At 35.9% G+C, this 22,461-nt stretch overlaps 1 protein-coding gene across 3 annotated transcripts in view; it reads left to right on the plus strand.

The window, feature by feature from the left end:
• Positions 1 to 22,461, plus strand: part of SEMA3C (sema domain, immunoglobulin domain (Ig), short basic domain, secreted, (semaphorin) 3C) — a 156,641-nt gene that overhangs the window by 68,615 nt on the left and 65,565 nt on the right. For all 3 annotated transcript variants that reach the window (XR_001359381.1, XM_005880038.2, XM_014528192.1), the window contains exons 3-6: positions 8,663 to 8,823; positions 9,930 to 9,992; positions 19,491 to 19,610; positions 22,098 to 22,188. Coding sequence is in view for 2 of the 3 variants with exons in the window: in XM_005880038.2 (XP_005880100.1) it covers positions 8,663 to 8,823; positions 9,930 to 9,992; positions 19,491 to 19,610; positions 22,098 to 22,188 (435 nt within the window). In the remaining variant the exon portion in view is untranslated. The remainder of the gene's footprint in view (positions 1 to 8,662; positions 8,824 to 9,929; positions 9,993 to 19,490; positions 19,611 to 22,097; positions 22,189 to 22,461) is intronic.

Raw genomic sequence — 22,461 nt, forward strand, 5'->3', positions numbered from 1 at the left:
GGAGAGAGATAGAAACATCAATGATGAGAGAGAATCATTGACTACTTGCCTTTTGCACGCCCCCTACTGGGGATTGAGCCACAACCTGGGCATGTGCCCTTGACCGGGAATTGAACCTGAGACCTTTTTTTTTTTTTTTTTAATATATTTTATTGATTTTTTACAGAGAGGAAGGGAGAGGGATAGAGAGTTAGAAACATTGATGAGAGAGAAACATCAATTCAGCTGCCTCCTGCACACTCACTACTGGGAACGTGCCCACAACCAAGGTATATGCCCTTGTCCGGAATCGAATCTGGGACCCTTCAGTCCGCAGGCCGATGCTCCATCCACTGAGCCAAACTGGTTAGGGCAAACCTGAGACCTTTCAATCTACAGGCCAATGTTCTATCCACTGAGACAAACCAGCTAAGACAAAGCTCCTTTACTTTCACCTTCTTATACTACAATGGTTTGTGTATCTCCATTCTAGACTATCCACTCTGAGGGGAAAGACCAAGAATTTTCATTATTTTACCCAGTCCCTAGCTCATATACTATCTATTGAATGGATGAGTAAATATATACCTCAAAGAATATTTTAATTTTGTGTAGAGTCTGCTGTATTATATAAAACATAAGCTTTATGTTATAGAAAACTGTGGAATGAAGGGCCAGAAAACTTTATGAGGGAGAAACAGGACAAGAGATTTCACTCAGCAATGGAATTTTCTACAACTGTTGCTCTAAGCAAGTACTAGAATGTTGAGGAGACACTTCCACTGCAAACCACGGTGTATGCAAAGGAAGTGTTATTGAAACCATGGAAAACCAACAAGTAGTAAAAAGTGTATGATAGACATGTGTTAAATGCTACTGTAAGAATCTTTCCATGTGATAGTTTAGTGTGGTGCCTTTGGGGTTCAGAGTAGGGGGTTGGGGTCTGTGGTATTCTGCTCTGGGATTTTGCTGGCATTCCACATCACATCAGCCTCAGATCCTCACCTGGCCCACTGCACACGTGTTGGTCTGAAGTATCATCTTCCTGTCTTTACATTTCTCTGTCTCACCACCCAGGACTTTTAGTATTAATATTTAAAAATATGTCTTCCTAGTTTATTTTCCGTGAATAATTTTTAACTGCTTTTATATTGAATATAGCCTACTTTTAGAACTGAACAGCCTGAGAAAATAGTTTTCATACCTTCAAATCTCTACATAGACAATTGTAGTGACTGCAAATATTATATTTAGTAGAAGTACACTAATTTACACCATTCATTCTCAAGCTCCAATTGTTATTCTATGCCCCTCCCTCTCTTTTTTCTTTGTTGTTATGTTTCTGCTTTTGTTTTGCTGACAGCCTTGAAACTACTGTTCTCAAGGTAGACACGCTGTTTTTGAGCACTTTGCCCCAAAGCAGCTTCTCCGAAGTGTCAAGGGCTCTGGAAAGGTGTCGGATGAAGTGTTTCCTCCTCTTCACGTTTATCTCCCCTGTTTCCATGTGGAGTGGACACTCTGAACTAGGCCTCCCTGACAGCCCGAATGCTCGCCCCTGCTGTCCTCTACAGCTTAGCAATGGGTTCAGATTTAGTTCTACTTTTCAGAAGTTACTTCCTTCCAATGCGGAGACTCTCAAGACAATTTAGTTATTTTCTAATTGTCTATTCTTCCTCTTCTGAGATAGAATCCAAAACCACTGCCCATACAAGGAGTCTGATATTGGCACCTAACATCTTTGAAGTCTACTCTCATGTTTCCCAAGTAAGTTTAGAGGAAGGGACTTAAGTCCAGTTTATTGAACCACACAACACACATAGAATATGTTTTAGGTATGGGAAAGGAAAGTTTGATTTTGGTTTAGCTTTATATTGTGTCCAGAAAAGACACAGTTATATTACTGTGGTCATGTTTCTAAGATAGGCTTTAAACAGACCCTTTCTTCCTGTCAGATTAATCATAATATGAAGGGTCCAGTCAGCTTTACAGATATTCTACAATAGTAGATAACACTTGTAGAGTGTGAAAAAGAGATTATTTTCATAAACACTTTTATTGCTGCAGGGAACATTAGGGATCATTCTGATTAATAAATAATCTCATTCTTCCTTTTGTTTTGTAGATTTAAGGTCCAAAGTGAGGGAGGGAAAAGTAGAAAGGAGTGATTGCAGCAAAGGGGCAAACCAAGGCCTGTATTAACAAATGGTGAAGCTAGAGCTTTATCCCTAGTTGGCTAATTCCAAAACAGAGCCTCCCCCTCCATTCACTTTACCTTTTAATAGTAATAAAATATTATCACAAACACTCCAATTTTTGAAATTTGATAGCATAGTTTTCTTTTATTGGTTCAAGCTCATAATTTTTAGTTCACCAAGATTAAGAGATTATAAAACTCAATGAAGCAGGGGAAAAAAGGGTAGGGTAGAATGTGAATGAACAAATAGCTTTATCTCATATTCAGAGGCAGTTCAACTGCAAAACTTTACAGAAGACAGATCAGATCTCCCACCGCTGAACCCATGGCGTTTTAGATCATTTCAAATGATCTTCCACTTTCAGACAGCCTTTAAGAGAAAACCACAAAGAGAAATTGAGCAAATATCAGCAGACCTCAGACCTGACCTCATCTAGAGGATCAAGGAAGTCTTTATGAATCTATCCAATTTCAATTACATGGAAGCTACTGCTTGAGTTCTGAGTAGGAGTGAGAAGAAAGCAGGAAGAATCCTTTCAGCAGCAGAAATAACACCCACAAAGGCCCTGAGGCAGAAGTGAAGGAGGGAAGTAGTTTGAAGATGTGAAAAGAAGACCAGAAGGGCGAGAACACAAAGGAAATAGGCAAATACTATAGTGATGATTGAGATTTTCCACTGAGGTAATCTTGGACCAGATCATGGCAGGTCTTAAAGGCCATGTTAAGAACTCTGGATTTTGTGCTAAAAGTAATTGAAAGCCATCCAGACAAGACGAGGGAGCTTAAAAGTACAGTGATCATATAATTTAACATCCAAACCATGCATCTTTTAAATGCAGAGGGGGCACTATTTGCTGAGAAAACAGCCTGGGCAAGAGAGTACCTGATTGAACTCACAGGTTAAGAAACTCACCTTGCTGTGAATCCTGACTCTATCCTCTTCTACTCATTACTGTGTGATCTTTGTTACATTGCTCAATGAGCTGAATTTTAGTTTCTTTATATGTAGAACAGGAATAATGTTAAGGCCTAACACAAAAACTTTAAAAAAAAAAAAAAACTTTATTGTTGAAAGTATTGCGTATGTTCCCTTTTTCCTCCCACTGACCCTTTATAGCCCTTCCCCTGCCCCACGCCCCAAGCCTCCACCACCCTATTGTCTGTGTCCATGGGTTATGAATTTATACACATAAACATAAAAGCTTTGAATGCAAGTTACATGAAATCATTTTATAAGGCACCTAGAATAGCTACGCTTACTGATAAACCCACAAGTGGTAGCTATTTGGGACTATTATTATTATTTAGTTTATTTTTATTGTTAGTGTATTTTATTTTATTGTTGTATTACAGATGTCCCTCAACCCCCTTTGCCCCCCTCCACCAGGCTCCCACCCCACCCCAGGCCTTCACCTCAGTATTGTCTCTACCCATGGCTTATACATATATGCAAATAAGTGATTTGGTTCATCTCTCCCTTCCTCTGAGATTCTGTTTGGTGCTTATATGTCTCTGGACCTATTTGTTGGTCAGTTTATTTTGTTCATTAGATTCCACATATAAGTGAAATCGTGTGATGTTTGTCTTTCTCTGACTGGCATATCTCGCTTAGCAGAACAATCCCCACGTCCCTCTGTGGCTATGCTGCCTCAAAGGATAATGGAACGATTATTTTTGAGCAAATGTGGTTTTAACAAAATGCCTTCTGGTCTCTCTTTGCCTTAGGAATCAGGAGCTGTGGTTTCAGTCCCCTGAAGTTTCACTGCTCTTGATTTTACCTGCCCATTTGCCCTAAAGGGACAGGTGAAGTTCAGTTTTTAACCCCGTTTGAAAAGAGTGAGCCTCGGGGAGAGAATGGGTCAGGAAAACCCCGTCTACTTAAAATTCTTCTGGGGTTAGACATTCAGAAGAAGAAATCCCTCTGAGAATAGCAATATCTCTGAAATAAAAGATATCCTAAGGATTTCCTTTGAAATCTGTAGATGCCCATTCTGCCTGAGAGAGCCGGGGTTTATGTTGACAACTTCATGGTGGGCTGAGCAAACAGAGTGCAGTTACGTGACAGAAGATGATGGGAGTTTCAGTCAAAGACAGACCACATATACTATGGTGTCTGATAATCTTACAATCTTAAGATTATACTGGACTATAAGCAAATGTTTGCGATATTGAAAGTTTGAATTTACTGCTACCTCTACGTGCTTTAAATAGACCAGGAAGGTCGGCATGCTGCCCACCCAGCTGGCTGGCAGCTGGGCCAAGGGACTATCTAGGAAGGAAGAGGAATGGGCTGGGGAGGAGGGGTACCTGGGAGCCTGCTCCGTGCACGCCCAAACGGACATGCACACACACACACACACACACTCACACACACACTCACTCCTGTGCACAAACTCATTTCCCTTCTTTCCCCTCCCTCCCTTTCTTCCTCTCTCTCCTTTTTCTATCCTCCACTCCTCTCCCTCTCCCTTTCATTATTTCTCATCCTAAGCTCCTGTGCACAAACTCATTTCCCTTCTTCCCCCCCCCCTTCCCTTTCTTCCTCTCTCTCCTTTTCCTATCCTCCCATTCCTCTCCCTCTCCCTTTCATTATTTCTCATCCTAAGCTTTACCTCTCTGGGTCTCTGGATCTCTGCTCTCCTTTTCCCCCTCCCCTTCTCCTCCTTCTTGCTCTCTCCCTCACTCCCTCTGTCCTGATATCTACTCCTCCTCTCAGCGCCTGCCTTCATGGCCCTCCCCTTGCATCCCCAGTGTGTGCAAGTGTGCTCGCACGGCCTTTACTGTATCTTTTCTCTTTAGATACACAAATGATGTTGTGTTACAATTGCCTACAATATTTAGTAAGTAAATGGCTGTACAAACTTGTAGCCTGGGAGCAACTGGCGGACCACTGGTGGTCCGTGAGGTCCGAAAGGTTGGCGACTGCTGGGCTAGACAGTATAGCCCATGTGTGGAGTAGGCTATCCCATCTAGTTTGTGTTAGCACTCCATGATGTAAGCACCATGATCAAATCACCTAAAGACTCATTTCTCATAATGTGCCTCCATTGGCAAGTGAAGCATGACCGTAACAGAATGAAAGGTAAAATTTGGAATTGTCGTAAGGCCATGGTATCTTCATATTTGTGTCCTCTTATCTGAGCAAAGTGTCCAGCCTGCTGTGATAAGAGCTCAATAAATATGTATTGAATACATCAATTACATAAATTAATAACATGTCAAGAACTTTAAATCTAATTAATGAGTAACCGTTGCATATGTTTCTAATAGAGAGACCTCTGGGAGTTGATTTTTAATCAAGTAATCTTTGGCCTGTATTTCAAATTTATAAAAGGCCAAAGATAATTTAGTATTCTGAGCAAATGAGTTCCCCTTCTTAGTAGTTTGAGATATATATTATTCATAAAAGAAAACCCTAGACTCTCCACCCTCCTCCAGAGAGAGAGAGAGAGAGAAAGAGAGAGAGAGAGAGAGAGCATGTGTGCTATTTGAGTTATTTTGACTTAAGTCACCTCAAATATTAAGATCACCGACTGGCCCTAACCAGTCTGGCTCAGTAGATAGAGCGTCGGCCTGTGGATTGAAGGGTCCTAGGTTCGATTCCAGTCAAGGGCATGTACCTTGGTTGCATTTCTCTCTCGTCGATGTTTCTAGCTCTCTACCCCTCTCCCTTCCTCTCTGTAAAAAATCAATAAAATATATTATAAAAAAAAAAAAGATCACCGACTGATTTAACAGAGAACAAACGTTAGTTCTTACTGTGGTTAGGGGCCAAGTGTGATTTACAGACAGCATATATTATACATATTAAACTATATTGTAATTGCTACAGCAATATGTTGACTATGTTCAGTAGGACCCCAGAGCTTATATTGCTAGGGTTTATATTTTGGGGGAATGGACTGTTCCCCCAGCCTTGGTTAAATTCTCAAGGCTCACAATAATGTCTATCACAAAGAAAAGTCAGTGTTAATACATGAATTTCAGGTAAGCATATTGAGCTGCAGATTTTCCCTCAGGGAACATTGGCATGGAACGCATGACAGTAATTTCCCATCATAGAACTCTACAGTAATGTAGATTTCAGGATAGAAGCATGCAGTATTTTTTTTAATAATGTTTCCCAGGAGATTTTCCCAGGGACTTGGAGACCTACACTGCCCTTCGGGGCCACTACATTTTCTAATACCGCATACTCTCAGCCAAAGTTCCTTTCGATCAGTTGAGCATGTCCTGAGAAACAAAACAACTAGTTGTACTTCCAGTGCTGTAAAAGGGATGACATCATTGCTAAGATTTAAAGAACTGTAGCAGAGCGCCATTCTTTTCATTTGTTTAGAGGAGAAACCAATAATTGTGATTTCCTTTTCTCACTGTACCCACGTCATTAAATTAGTCATTTTCTCTAACTGTATTCATCGACTTAAGTTGGCTCTACATTAAACCAAAATGATGGATTCTTTAGTCATTCTTTTCCTAGATAGATAAAAATCTTCAATGCTTTGAACTCATCTCTTTATTAAGTAAAAAAAATAAATAAGAATTTCGTATTTTGTGGGGTTTTTTCCCAAGCCCCAAAGTTCAATTAGGGCTAACTAACAGCAACTTAAATAGCATTTTAACTAAATAGCCTTGGCTTGTAGGCTTCCAACAGGGGCCCTTCTAAAGTAAATCTTCCTTGGTTAACAGCTGTCAACTGTCAGTGAGCTAAAGGTAATTAAATTTGAAGATAGCTTTATGGCTCAGAAAAATAGATAAAAATCCTCAGACCAGAAAGGTCTTAAGTTAATGTAGTTATTGCTCCCTGTGGTATTTGAATTAATGCAAGAAATTGATTATTTTCTAACAAAACAGTTAAAGAGGAGAACTGCCATTGTTTGTTAATTGCAGGTAAAATTCAGTTGGGGCTGTTTTCCCTACTAAGATCACACTCTTGATTTCACTTCATTATAGATTAGGAAGAAAAGGGAAAAAGAAAAAAAAGAGTATTAAAAAAGAATACCCAAACTAAAGAAATCATGGTAGCAAGGGTGAGAAGGTGGTAGTTAGGGTCTTTGAACACTCAAAAGATGTATCAGCTGATAAGGGTTTCAACAACAGAAATGAAAACTTCAATTCAAGGTGCCTATGAAATACAAGAATTTTTTTTTCATTTTACATAACAGCAGTAGTTCAGTTATAGGGCAGTTCCAGGGGAGTTCAGAAATTAAGTGCTTTTTTAAAGAACTGAGCTTTTTCCCCCTAAATTCCTGCTTGTCATTCTCAGCTAGTAATCCTGGGAGCTGCAATTGCTACAAGTATAATATGCTCACACACCAATTTCCAGAGGTAGAAAAAGTGGCACCTTTTTGGGATGCCACTTTTTGAGACCCAAGAAATATTTTCAATACCCCTGCAGAAGGTTTCTCTTTAAGTCTCATAGACCATAACTAGTCAGAGGCCACATTTAAACCACTCACTGGTTAGGGGAATGGAACCATTATTGTTGGCATAGACCAGCTCTGCCAACAGGAAATTTTATTACCGGGAATCGAACCGTGACCTCATGGTTTATAGGTCAGTGCTCAACCACTGAGCCAGGCCAGCAGAGCCAGAAAGATATTCTTGTACAGTTTTTCATTCTCTTAAGATTATAAGCAAAAGAACAAAGAAAACATCAACTCTTTGAATGGAAAAGTCTTAAGTTGTGCAAAAGAGCATTTTGACTGGAAAGAAAACTGATTCTGCTATAATTGTTATTGATTTTTGTGTTGTCATGGTGCATTCCTTATATTCAAAGTTCAGCTGTACAGGCGCATATTTAATGTAAAAGAAGTTAAATGAACATGAGTCACTGATTATTGAGATACTGAAATCTAACCATTCAGAACATCTGAAAATTTATTATTTTTTCCTATAATATATACATTAAACATTTAAACGGCATTACCTTTTCATGGAGTATACTGGGAAAAATAGGTTTCTTTTTAAGTAATTTATTAAAAAAATATATTAAACTGGTTAGAATTATGTTGAGGAAGTAAGGTAAATATTTAGAGTAGGAAATAATTCTAAAATGATGTACTGAGTCCAACAATAAAACATTAAGACAAACTAGGAAGACATTCACACTGCCATTGTTTATTTGTTTGTTTGTTGGGCTTTATTTGTGTTTCAATCTGCTAACTTACTATATATTTTTGGCTAATCTGTTTGAACTAGCTGATGACAGCCAGGAATAAAACTCAGTTGAGATTCTTGCAAAATGTGAATAATTTTGTAATCAAATGTCATCACCATAAACTTTAAAATTGCATTTATTGATTTATGTTTTATTTCAGAGACAATGAATAAAAATATCCACTGAAATAACTAATTTCTAATTAATTTATTATTGTAGGAGGAAAATGTATCATTACATTTTTGGTAATATTTCTGTAAGATCATTTTTATTAAATTAATAGAATCATAGAACCATATCTATTTTCACTGTGTTGTTCACTATTTCAGAGCTTCGAGAAACCAAGACCTCTGAATACTTCAGCCTGTCTCACCATCCTTTAGACTATAGGATATTATTAATGGATGAAGATCAGGACCGGATATATGTGGGCAGCAAAGATCACATTCTTTCCTTGAATATTAACAATATAAGTCAAGAAGCTTTGAGTGTAAGTGTATTACTTTCGTGAGGGCAATGTTGACCTCCCTACTTGCTTTTTTCTTTAAAGACTTAAAATACAATAATAAATTATGTATTTCATTAGAACAATAGAAAATACCAGTTGCATGTTTATACATAATTGGAAGTTCGTACTTATTTAATGGACTGAAAATATAAAATCAATTCAATTTTCTTTGTCTAGTTTTATAGTTTTAAACAATCTAAAATCTGAAGCTAACTGAGAAAACACTTCCTGTTTATACATATATAGAACAAGAAAAAGAGAAGACTAGAGCATAGCATGAAAAAAATGGTCAGATTAAAGGAAGACCTACCTTGTCATTTATTCGTAATTCAAGAAGTCCTTGGAAGGAATACAATTATTAAATGCACTATTCTTTGAACAAATGTAGCCCATATTTGTCATTCTGTTTCACAACAAGGAAATAAATTGAGACTCACTGGAGTAAAGAAATAAAAGTAGATTCATGATAAATTTATTACAGAAAGGAGATTTCTGGACTTGTTATTTTTAAAATGGACAGCAGACAAAGAAATAATCTTCACTACCAGACCTGAGCCAAGGCAACAATGACTTGGAATGCTAGGACAGTATTTCAGAGCAGGAGCCTTTTGGATTCTATCCAAGCTATTTTAACTGTGGATGTACCTGGGTGCCCCATTTTAATTAAATCCACCAGCCTAGCTTGTAGTTTTCTCAAAATAATATTAAACTGAGATTGCAATATAAATGTAAATTCATTGTGATATAAGCAGTTGGGAAAAGTGTATTATAAATAAAAAAGAGGAAATATACCTTATATTGTGCACATTAATAATGACCTCATTTTAATATAATAGCATTAGTAAGGGGGCATATATTGAAGTGCTTTTGTTAAAAGAAAGATTGATGGAAGGAATAAAAACATAAGTCTTACAATAAAATTATAAAATCTTTATTCATTTAAGTTCATAAAATGAAAGAAGATAGAATTTTGAAGTAGAAATACAGAAACATCTTAAAGAAATCTGTTAGCATAAAGTAAATGATGAGCACTGAGCTGTCCTATGTACAGTGAGATTTACGCAATCTATATTTTCCTTTCTGAGCAGGTTTTCTGGCCAGCGTCTACAATCAAAGTCGAAGAGTGCAAAATGGCTGGCAAAGATCCCACAGTGAGTGCTTTAAAAAAAACCCAGAACTTAAATATTTGGTCTTTGAATCCATGTATCTTGAGTGCAGCCAGGAGTGAGACAACGGGTGTTGGTGTTTTAAATCCTCTGCTGGACACATGGTAAAAAATGTAAATACAGAAAGATTGGAACTCTTAAACATTGTAATTTAGGAATTCCTGACTGGGTAAAACTTTCTTGACTTGCTTTCATTATTGCACCCTGACACTTTCCATGATGAATTTCAGTAATAACCCCTGTTCCAAGTAGATCCAACCTGTGGAATTCTCAGGAGGCTGCTGGAATAATGATAATGCAAGACTCTGGACCAACTCCCAGATACCATGCGGGCTTTTCCTACGAAAGATTCTCAGCAGAAGGGTTGTGGTTAGCCAGCACATTCCAGAGGCATAAATCACCAGTGATGACTGGTGTCTTTGTTAATTAAAAATAACCATAGAAACAAAATTGGGACAGGTTTAAATATCAATAGATTATCAATGTGAGGCACTAGAAACACTTGTAAAAATTATGTTACTTTAGGTAGGAGTCCAGAGTCAAGGAATAAACCTATATTGATTGCTGCTAACGACTTGCTGAAATTGACAGATTATGCTTTTTTTTTAATTAATCCTCACCCCAGGATATATTTTCCACTGATTTTTAGAGACAGTGGAAGGGAGGGAGAGAGGGAGGGAGAGAAAGAGAACATCAGTTAGAGAGAAACACAATTATTGGGTCGAACCCATGACCCTCTAGCCACTGAGACACACTGGCCAGGACTGACAGATTATTCTTGAATATTATAAAATAAATACAGGAAAAAATATCTAATGTGCACAAGTCATTTAATGTTTATAATGAAGCATATATGTCATTTCACCTTATTTCAAATCATGAAAAAAATAACATAATAGATCCAAGTATCAAAATTACCTACTCTTATATTAATAACTTGGTAGCCCGGGTGGTGTGGCTCAGTGGTTGAATGTTGACCTATGAACCAGGAGGTCAGGGTTCAATTCGTGGTCAGGGCACATGCCCAGGTTGAGGACTCTATCCCCAGTAGGGAGCATGCAGGAGGTAGCTAATCCATGATTCTCTGACATTATTGATGTTTCTCTCTCTTCCTCTTCTTTCCTCTCTCTGATATACATTTTTTAAAAAGATATTAAAAAAAAAGAAGTTTCTTTTTTTTTAATCATCACCAAAGGACATGTTTATTGATTTGAGAGAGAGAGAGAGAGAGAAAGGGAGAGACATTGATGTGAGAGGTAAACTTCAATCAGTTTCCTCCTGTTTGCACCCCCACTTGGGATTGAAAGTGCACTCTAGGTATGTGCCCTGACTTGAAATCAAACCTGCAACCTTTTGATGTGTGGGACAATCCTCCAACCAACTGAGCCACCCAGCCAGGGCAGAAGTTTCTTTAGATATTCATTCTTTCAATCACTTTTTCAACAAATACTGATACCTACTATGCATCTGGCATAATGTTAATTGCTAGAGATACAATTTTATGCTAAAATAAACATATTTGACTCTCATAAACTTTATTATCTTGTTGGAGAAGTCAATATCCTATATAATAAAAGGCTAATATGCAAATTGACTGAATGGTGGAATGACCGGTTGCTATGACCACCAGGGGGCAGACGCTCAACACAGGAGGGAGCGCCCACAGGGAGAGGCCACTCAGCCAGAAGCCGGGCTCAAGGCTGGTGAATGCAGCAGTGGTGTCGGGAGTGCTAATGACCCCTCGAGGGATGTCTGAGGGGAGCGGGCCTAAGCCGGCAAGCAGACACCCCTCAAGGGGTCCCAGACTGCGAGAGGGCAGAGGCCAGGCTGAGGGACCCCCTCCCCCCTCTAGTTAATCTAATAAGCATGGAAATACGTACATCCTAATTCAGGTGTGAGATTGAAATATGGTGATTGGGTAGCAAAACTAATAAATGTATACACACACACACACACACACACACACACAATCAGGTCTAAGGTCAAATAACAGCCTTGACTTAGTGTTGACTAAACACTTACCATTGTAAGTGTAGCATTCATTATAAGTATAGAGGTAAGAAATGCTGATTTTAGGAGAGAAGGCTGTGCGCTGAGCCTTGGTAATAAGTACTTCAGAGATTCATCAGATTGATTCAAACAAAGAAAGACTAACCCTTGTGGAAGGAGAAAGTGTGGAAATGAGCTTTTTATTTTCATTGACTCTCAATAGTCCCTGGTTTCAGGTTCTAAAAAGGTCAGGCTCAGTGCAGGTCCACGGAAGAACCTGGAAAGTTGAATCTCCAGGTCTCAGTGGAAGGTGTTCTTGGCAAGAGCTCACCAGGAGTGACTCGGCAATGGTCTCACTTTTTCAGTTTCATAACTCACCTTATAAGAGAAATTTAAAAGTGGGCAGAAGGAGCTTGCAGGAGCATTTTTGCTACCCATAGGATTTTGTAGACCACTTTCTGGAGGGAAAAATCCAGGAAAATGTGGAAAAACATTTGTAAGAATATTATAATAGCCTTCTAGGGAGTGAGTAGAATGAAGTATTCTTTTGTGGGATACACTTTTTTGTCCCCTGAAGCCATTATGTCAATAATTATGCATGGATTAAACTATTTTCTTTCATTCTCTAATGTAGAGATTTTTTCCACTAATGCGTATCTGATCATGAGTTGCTTTTTGCCGCAGTAATATCCTGTGGCTATAATTACTGGATTTAATTGTCCTTTGTTCAAAAAGATTTATATTTCCCATTTATACAGGATATGTAGGATTTGGATACCTTTGCACGTTCTTGTTCCAAAACTTGCTGTTGATTTTCTAAAGAATCTTAGCTAAGTCATTAAATTTCTTTCTCTCCTTGGCAAAATTAAAAGGCTCTGTTATTTGCTCTCTTGTAATTAAAAGTCATTAGATAAAATCTTCAATACGTGCTTATGTTTTCCCATAGTTTTGTCATACTGTAATGTCATTCATAGACATCTTTAAATTCTGCCATAGAGCCAATTAGTATACACAATGGAAGTAACTAGTGGAGGGTTCTGTTCTAGTACAGCCAAAATTGTTGGGTCCTGGGAAATAGCAATCAAACTAACACTTTCAAATAAATGCTCTGTCTGTGCTAAATAAGAAAACGTTTGACAAATGGATCTCATTTCATACATCCAAGATACCTACAGAGAAGCATGCTTTAATCAGACCACAGGAAAAAGGCTAGTGGCAGAAAAATGATGGTAAATAGGCCTTTAGAAGTTTTATAGATCAACACATTTTATTATACTTTTCAATGAAACCAAGTATGACAGAATTTCTTAACTCTGCTAGAATTTCAATTTTTTTAATGTGGGAATTGAATATTTTAATTGGCATGAGTGAGTTCTTGTGAAGAAACCAGAGGTCAATGAGGATGGAGTTCCTACTTTTAAGAGTCTTTACAATATACTAGAGATGATGAGACATATATGCAATAATTATCAAATAATAATAGGCAACATTTCATGAAATGGGCCATCACTTTTCTGTGTGCTTTATTTTAATTCTCATAACAGTGCCACAAGATGGACCTTATTGTTATCATCTACATTTTCAAGATAAAGAAACTGAGTCACTAAAATAGTAAGTAGGAGGTCACTGTCTGAGCAGGCACACATGGCTCTAAATCCTGCACCCTTAGCCAACCTAACATGCCACCTCACTAGGAAGAGTATGGTAAATGCTAAGGATACACATAAAAGAAGAAGAAAAATGACATGGCAGCTGGGATATTTAGGAAAAGCTCAAAAGATATGGTGGCAACTATATTGTCTTATGTTAACCTGCCCCTTATTTTAATGGTACTGATACCTTTTCTCTCTTTCAGCCTTTGGTACATGCTACATGCAATTCTCTTCTTGTTTAGTTACTTTCCCATTATTTTAGCCTGGGAATCATCTGTTCATTCTTTAAAGAAACAGTGCAGATGTCACGTTTCTGGAGTCTTCTCTCCCAACCTGGGCCCGGGCCAGCCACCCTTCTACCCCCACGGGCAGACCCGAAATACACTAGCACTTTTTTCCACTGTAGTTTTTAACTTTAACTCTCCCTTTATGATTGGAAATACCTGGTAGTAAGTGTCATTATCCCCAGGGCCCGGATCTGGATCTAGCTACTTCATAAAATTTAAATAACATCTGAAAAAATAGACATGGAAATAGTCAAGCACGGAAATCTTTTCCAAGTGGCTCATTAGAGGTTGGGGAATCCACATAGTGAACGATGAGTTTACTAATGCTCTTAGATTAAACATGTTTGTTGTAAATTATTTCATACGCATTTCAGTAGTATGTTTTGGTTAAATTTTAAAAATTGCTTTTAAGTATTAATCATCTACTAAGGAAAACAAAGTAATGACCATTTAAATTCATACTGCTGTGTAACAATTGAAAGGAAAAATAAAATCTAGAATCAAGCATTCTTTATTCCTTGAGATTTTTTACTTATCTGAAATTTTAAAGTTATTAGAAAATAATTAATTACTAGAAATTAATTCAATATAATTTAAAATTTCACCCCAGGTAATAATATTGCTACAATCACCTAATGTTCATAAGGAAAATAAATGAGCATGGTGGAAAAACATGTAATTTTTTCCGCCTCAGCTAAAGAGAGATTAAGCTACCGTCCATTCTCCTTTCTGCCCCTATGGATTCACGTTCTTACATGCTCCATTTATTTCTAAATGTTAATATTTTACTCATATTCTAAATAATTTGAGCTAAACAATAGCACATGCTGTCAAACATATCCAATGAGATAGGGCATAATGATTTGCTAAGTTAATATTCTAAGAGCTCCTTGAAAATTAAGCAGGGTTATATATATTTAGACATATATGCATTACATGCACACAATGTCAAACTTGATTTATTAATTATAGAGTATCCATTTACCTATTTTTGTGATCAGAGGATCCTAAACTACTGGAAAATATATTTTCTTTAGTAATACACTTAACAAAGTACCTTGATTTATTCCCCAGAACAAAGGATTGTAGGCGGAAAAAAAATAATCCCTCCCCCTTCCCCCTTCCCCGCCCCCCCCCCCTTGCATAGTATGGACCATGAAAAGTCAATATTTTTAATACCCTATTCATCTGTGCTCCGGAATATATTTTAAAAACATCTGTTTTTAAATTATGCAACTAATATATGTTTAATATAGAAATTTTTAAAGACCAAGAAAAGCATATAGCACACAGTAAATACTATATTTCTGTTAAGTAAATAAAATAAATGCACTATCCAAATATAGTAAATTTGAAAAAAAAACAAATATAGTAAATTAAAAATTGGGGTATATTATTTCAGCATTTTATTTTTTAATATATTTTTATTGATTTCAGAGAGAAAGGGAGAGGGAGAAAGAGATAGAAACATCAATGATGAGAGAGAATCATTAATCAGCTGCCTCCTGCAACGTCCCCCACTGGGGATCGAGCCCGCAACCTGGGCATGTACCCTTGACAGGAATCGAATCCGGGACCCCTCAGTCTGCAGGCCAATGCTCTATCCACTGAGCCAAACCAGCTAGGGCTATTTCAGCATTTTATTACATGACATATATAGTATATGAATAAAAGGACATTATATTCTGCATAATGTTAGCAGCCTGATTTTTCATTTTACATTTAACATTTTACCAGAAAATACTTTCAAAATAGAGTTAAACAATTAAAAGAAAGCATGCATGGTGCTGAATTTTCCTGAAGTCTCGTTCCCCAAACCTTTCATGGATTCCTATTACGGTCAGGGCCTATATACTAAGCTCTGTGCAGGACAAATGCCCTATTTACTTCACAGGTTTGTATTGGCAGTTGGAATTGAAAATGTGTGTGAAAGAGTCTAATATCTAACCCAGTGTATATTTATTTGCCAGAAACTATTCCAAGTGCTTTATTATTATACAGGGTGTGGCAAAAGTAGGTTTACAGTTGTGATCAAGAAAAACAGTTTATTCTTGTATTACTACTTAATTAACTATTGTATGTCTTCCATATAAACAACTGTAAACCTACTTTTGCCTCTAAATTGCTCACAACAAATACTATCATCACCATTCGTAGATAAAAAGATTGAAGCACAGAGAAATTACATAAATGCCTCAAGTTCAAACAGCTAGTTAAAGATAAAGACAGCCAAAGCCGGTTTGGCTCAGTGGATGGAGCGTTGGCCTGCAGACTGAGTGGTCCCAGGTTCGATTCCGGTCGGGGGCATGTACCTTGGTTGCGGGCACATCCCCAGTGGGAGATGTGCAGGAGGCAGCTGATGGATGTTTCTCTCTCATCGATGTTTCTGGCTCTCTATCTCTCTCCCTTCCTCTCTGTAAAAAAGTCAATAAAATATATTTTAAAAAAAGATAAAGACAGATTTTTTAATAGCTCTGAGATTTGTATACCTAAATCCACTCTCTATGCCCAGCTAAAGATTATGGCATGATGCCCGGCTGGCATGGCTCAGTGGTTGTCAACCTATGAACCAGAAGATCATGGTTTGATTCCCAGTCAGGGCACATGCTCGGGTTGTGGGCTTGGTCTCCAGTGTAGGGCATACAGGTGGCAGCTGATAAATGATTCTCTCTCATCATTGATGTTTCTCTCACTCTCACTCTCCCTCCCTCTCTAAAATCAATTTAAATAAATAAATATATATATATATATATAGACTATGGCATGATGACAGACCAACTCTAATTGTCTCTCTTGCTTCATCGGACAATAATCCTCTGTCTCTTCTAGGCACTATTCACCAAGTAAGTCCTGCACTGCCATACCTGTTTTTAATTCATGCTCTGCTGTTTTTGTTGGAACATTCTTTCCTTATGCTTTTGCCTGACAAAATCTCTAGCTCATTCTGCAATGACACCCCCTTCAAACCTTTACACCAAGTTCCGCATTACTCATTCTCTTCTTTCCTCTATAGCACCTTTTGAAAAATATAACCCTATTACAGCATCTACTATAGCCTGAAAGTAGGAATTGAATCTATTATTTCCAGTGTTTTCGGTACTATGTACAGTGCTTGCACTGAGTTTATAGATATTTGCTGAATGAAATGGTCTAGGTCAGAAATAATGTATTCAGAAACTAAGGCAGAACAATGGAATGGCAATGACCTAGAACATGATTTTCAATAATTAACTCAACTGCTTTGTTTTTCCTTTGGGGTTTTTCTCTGTAAGGGAAGGTTGGAGGGGTACACTGAGCATCATCAGAGAGCATGGAAATCTGCCTCATGGTTAGTCAACCCCTTCCTATAGCAAAGCTGGATGGTGGAGGGCGGTGTGTTTCAAGAGCCAGCTCAGTTACTTATTAAACCTAGAGCATTTCATTTAACCTCTTTGAAATTCAATTTCCTTATCACTAGAATGGCACTAATACTTTAATTGGAACACTATTGTAAAGATTAAAAACAACATCAAAGGAAGAGCTCTTTAAACATTAGTAACAGTTATAAAAACTCCTTTCTAATAAGTATAGATTCCAAACACAATTGCAGATTTTGAAGAGGTTAAAAATACAAGATGTGTTAGACACATCTGTGTTTCAAAATCTGCTTTACCCTTTTCTAGCTATATATCCTCAGGCAAGTTAACTAAAAATGTTCTAAGCTTTATTTTTCTAAAAGCGGTTGAGTTGTAAAAAAAAAAAATGAGTGAATGTTAAGTGCCTAAGTAGCATATAATATGCTAAATAAATGTGAGATATAAAGGTAAAAAAAAATCAAACTTCCTGGGAATTAAAAGAGGCTAAATATATGAAATGATTATTCCACTGTCTGCCACATAATAAATTCTCAATTACTAGCCATAATAAACATATCAATGTATCTAATATATAGATATAAAATACATAAAATTCGTATAAACTGTATTTGAAATATAAAAGAAATATTAGTGACTTTTTTAAACTAATACCAGTAATTCATGATGGTAAATGGCCTACAAAACTCCAGAGGAGACAGACATAACCTATTATTAATAGAGTTGGGTTGAGTTCATGTCTTATGGAAAAATAGTATATACAGAACCCCAGCATGACTAACTTTGAATGTGAAAAAAATAAACACAAGTCTCATTGCTCACCGATACCCTTAACGTAGACATATTATATACACACCATACATCATCTATGCTTTTTCTCCAGAGAAACACATTATCATCTGCAGTTATATAGTCAATTTCCAGGAACCTCTATAAACAGGTGTCAAGATACTGTGACATTATATATTTAACAAAAATCCTTAATGTCTTAAAATAAAAATAAATTGTGTAGTCTGGTCTGTAAGGTTTAATTTTTTCACAGCAAAGTTAATGATTGATTATTTGATAATAAAAACCTATAATAGAAACATGTGTAGAAAATTACTACATATAAAAATAAGCATATACTTACTATCAAGTAATAATGAATATGAAAGGAGGAAATGATGGAAAATATAAAATAACATTGACTTTAAATGTAATTTTCTTTTTAGTAAAATTTGTGTTTTTACTTTACTAATAATGTAAGTAATGCATGTACATTATAAACAATAAATAAAATACATGATACCTAGAAGAGAGTATAAAAGAACACCTATGGTCTCTGACCACCCCTGGGAAAACCACTGTTATCTTTTCATATATTTTTATTAAAATATTTATCTTTGATTTTTAACATTATTTTTAATCATGTTCTTTGAGAAAAAAACTAACTGTGAAGGGAACAACATTTAATCTCAGGCTGGATTAATTTGTAGTCAGCAAAGGATAGTGAGCCTAATAAACACTGAGCATGCAACGGTCCCTTCAGGGACAGGTATGCATTTGGTGATGGCCATATTTATGTACTTCTGCAAGGTCATAGTCAACTTATAATTACTATAATGATTTTTTGTTGTTGAGAGAATAAATGACAATGTCTAATGATTGGACTGGGAACAGGTGAGAAAGGAGATTTTGAAGGAAGTATTTTAGGGGGTTACGGGCAGAGAGAGAAAAATTACATCATTTTTCATAGAAAGCAGTAAGTTTGGCATTTCCTTCAAGGTTTGTTTTATTCACCAATTGTAAAGGCCAATAGTGCTTGCCATTGTGTACTAAAGATAAAACAGGCCTTGTATAAGCACAATTTCACTTAATTCATGTTTATATAAAGTGTGTATATGTGTGTGTATGTTTTGAAGAAAATTTGAGGAAATAATTTGCTGTACTTAATCTTAGGTAAAAATTAAGTTCATTAAGTTTCAGAAAATAAAAACTTATATAGCATACAGAAGAGAAATATGAGAGATATATCATTTTACTCATTACCTAAGTTGGACTACCTTCCACCCGAAATAAAGCAATGGTGTAAACAATGTGGTTCTCTTACTATCTCCGAACATGTTAGAGCAGAAAGAAAAATTCAAAGCAAAGTTTCACAGTAATACTTAGTAATAGCAATAAAATCGTTGCTAAGCACTTCTTTACCTATTCTTTCAGCATGGTTGTGGGAACTTCGTCCGTGTAATTCAGGCGTTCAACCGCACTCATCTGTATGTTTGTGGGAGTGGTGCTTTCAGCCCAGTCTGTACTTATTTGAACAGAGGGAGGAGATCAGAGGTGAGTGTAACATTTTTTTCATTCTTTGTTCTGCTTAGTGTCAAAGGTTGCTTAAAACTGTATTTTAGAGTTTCTGGCCATCAGGTTACTTAAAATACAGCCTTTTGCCTTTAAACATTATATATATATATATATAAGTCTGAATGGAAATGCTGCAAAAGATAAAGGAAAAAAATGGTGTGGCTTCATAATTACTTAGAATGTAAGGTATTGATAATATTAATGCAAATTATAGAAATATTATACTATACATTCACTTTCTCAAATCTATTTTAAACAATTTCTTATTTATGTTTCAAATTTAATAAACTTTTATGAGATACACACCTGTAAGTGCCAGCCGAAGAGAACTTTATATAATTAATAAATCATACTTTCATTTAGAGTAACATTGGTCTACGAGGGTTTTCTAGCCTTATTCTTACATTGGTTAAAATGATTTGGGGATATTTGAATAAAAGTATCTTCTGAGAGTAAATATACAGCTAATGTACAGTCAAATATGTGGCTGGTTCAACTTCACCTGTGATATTTAAGACTGTGTTTATCCCAGTTTACAATTATTGACTAAGGAAACAATTCATTAGCCCCAAACAGATTTTCTGGATTCTTTTAGTCAAACATGTCGTATTTAATATAAATATTTTAAAAACTGAATTATTTCATAATATCTTGCTTTGATTTTATTATGCATCTTAAGCCTTGAAAGTCCAGTTCTTAATGTCTAAATTCGATTTTACAGATTAGAATTGTAAAAAAAAAGATTAAATGTTGCTACTGATATATCTTAGGTTCATTTTTCTGTAACAAAGGTTAATCTACTTTAGTATGAATATAATTGAATAATCTCTCTGTATTCCTTTATTATTAATTTTTTCATGTATGTAATTTATATATATATATATATATCTTTTGTTGAATAAAAAAATCACTTAAAAATAACTGAGTGATTATCATTTGACCCCATATTGATGCATCTCCAAGTGGTTCAAAACAAGATGAAATATTAAAGTTCTTAAATGTAAAGCTATGCTTCTTGGAAGAGTACAGTTGGCTGCATTGAGCTTGTCATTAGAACCACATGCCTGTGATCAACTGATAAATAAACTACTGCCCTAGACGTCTGCAATCTGTCAGACCCTTTACTGAAGACTGCACAGTCACTGCAGAGGCCACCAATAGCACAGCACTTTTCAGAGCACACATTTCAAATGAAATCATTTTCCCACGTACAGATTGCCCACTATGCACTTCAAGGCTTAAATGCAAAAGTCAGTAAAAAAAACAAATCTCATATGGAAAACCAGCATGGAATAAATTTTAATCACTTTATCAAATATGAACTACTATAGTCTCATTTCAAAAAAATCTATTTAAAAGGGGAAGCATGTCTATTAATTAATATGTGAACATTTAAGAGTCAACTTAAGTATGGAAAGGATTATGAATTTTAATCTTTTTAATACTTTCCTTAGTAGTCAAGTCAAAGGGTTCCATCATAATATTGTATTTATATACATATCTAGAGTACATATGGAATGCAATTTTATCAGGATAATTTTGAAAAACCTTAGCTTGACACCTAAGGACTGCCATCATCTAATGCAACCAACAAAAGTGATCATCTTTTTCTTGGAATTTTAGTAGTCACTTTTACTAACTTACCTAGAAAAAGATAAGTATACCAACAAGATGTTCCCTCTCACTGAAGCTGCACTGATCATTATTGAAATCTTTGCTCATAGTCCCTGGGCTTCCCTAGTCCCATTCCTTGCTTAATGTTTTTCCTAAGCACTGAGCATCATCTAACAGACTTATATTTTATATATTTATTCTCTTTATATTTTATATATACCTATTTATATTCTCCCTCAGTATATTATAAATTACTTGAAGGCAAAGATGTTTGTCTATTTTGTTTACTGTATCCCTAATGTATTGTCAGTGCCTGGCACAGAGTAGATGGTCAATATATTTTGTTAAATAAATAAATAATAAAACATTTTAATCTAAATTATGAATTATTGCTTAACTTAGTATAATGATGTACATAACAAAATTAAGTGGTAACAAAATTTTATTTTTAAAACAGTCTTATTGTTTTTGGAAATATTATAATATTATACACATTGTTCCTCTGTGGACAAATTTCTGCTTTTGGTCAATTTCAACTTGTCTGATTCAGGGTAACAATAATTCTTAACTTTAAGTGGGTTTTAATAATGTAGCTTTGAGGAAAACTTGTTGGATCAGCTTTATGGGGAGTGTAATAGGATGAGAATTTGATCTACTAAGGTTAGTTTGTAATTCATAGATGCATTTGTCTACAGGCCAAGAAAGTCTTAATACAGTGAATTGGGAAGGCATAAGCAACCAAGTATAAAGCTTATTAATTATGATTACGCTTTGTTTTACTAAAGAACAATTGGTTAACTAAATATAATGTTATTTATTATTACTATCTTTTAAATTTTATCTACAATAAAGGACCAAGTTTTCATGATTGACTCCAAGTGTGAATCTGGAAAAGGACGCTGCTCTTTCAACCCCAATGTGAACACAGTATCTGTTATGATCAGTAAGTGAAAAATAAAGGAGGCAGTGAAAAATAGAAAATAAAAAGGAAATTAAGGAAAAATAATTCATGACATGGTATGCCCATTTTTGATAATTGTATGGATGATAGTACATGAGTAAAATAATAGGAAGAAAGGTTTATGCTGAGAAATAGAAATTTTAGTTTCTCATATTCAGGAATATTCATAATAAGCATGTATTTTTTCATTGAACACAACAATGCTCTCATTCCTAGAGCAAGTCAACAATTTACCAAAAAAACATGCATATGTAT

This window comes from Myotis brandtii, unplaced genomic scaffold, assembly GCF_000412655.1.
Source record: "Myotis brandtii unplaced genomic scaffold, ASM41265v1 scaffold621, whole genome shotgun sequence".
In the NCBI taxonomy this organism is placed as follows: domain Eukaryota; kingdom Metazoa; phylum Chordata; class Mammalia; order Chiroptera; family Vespertilionidae; genus Myotis; species Myotis brandtii.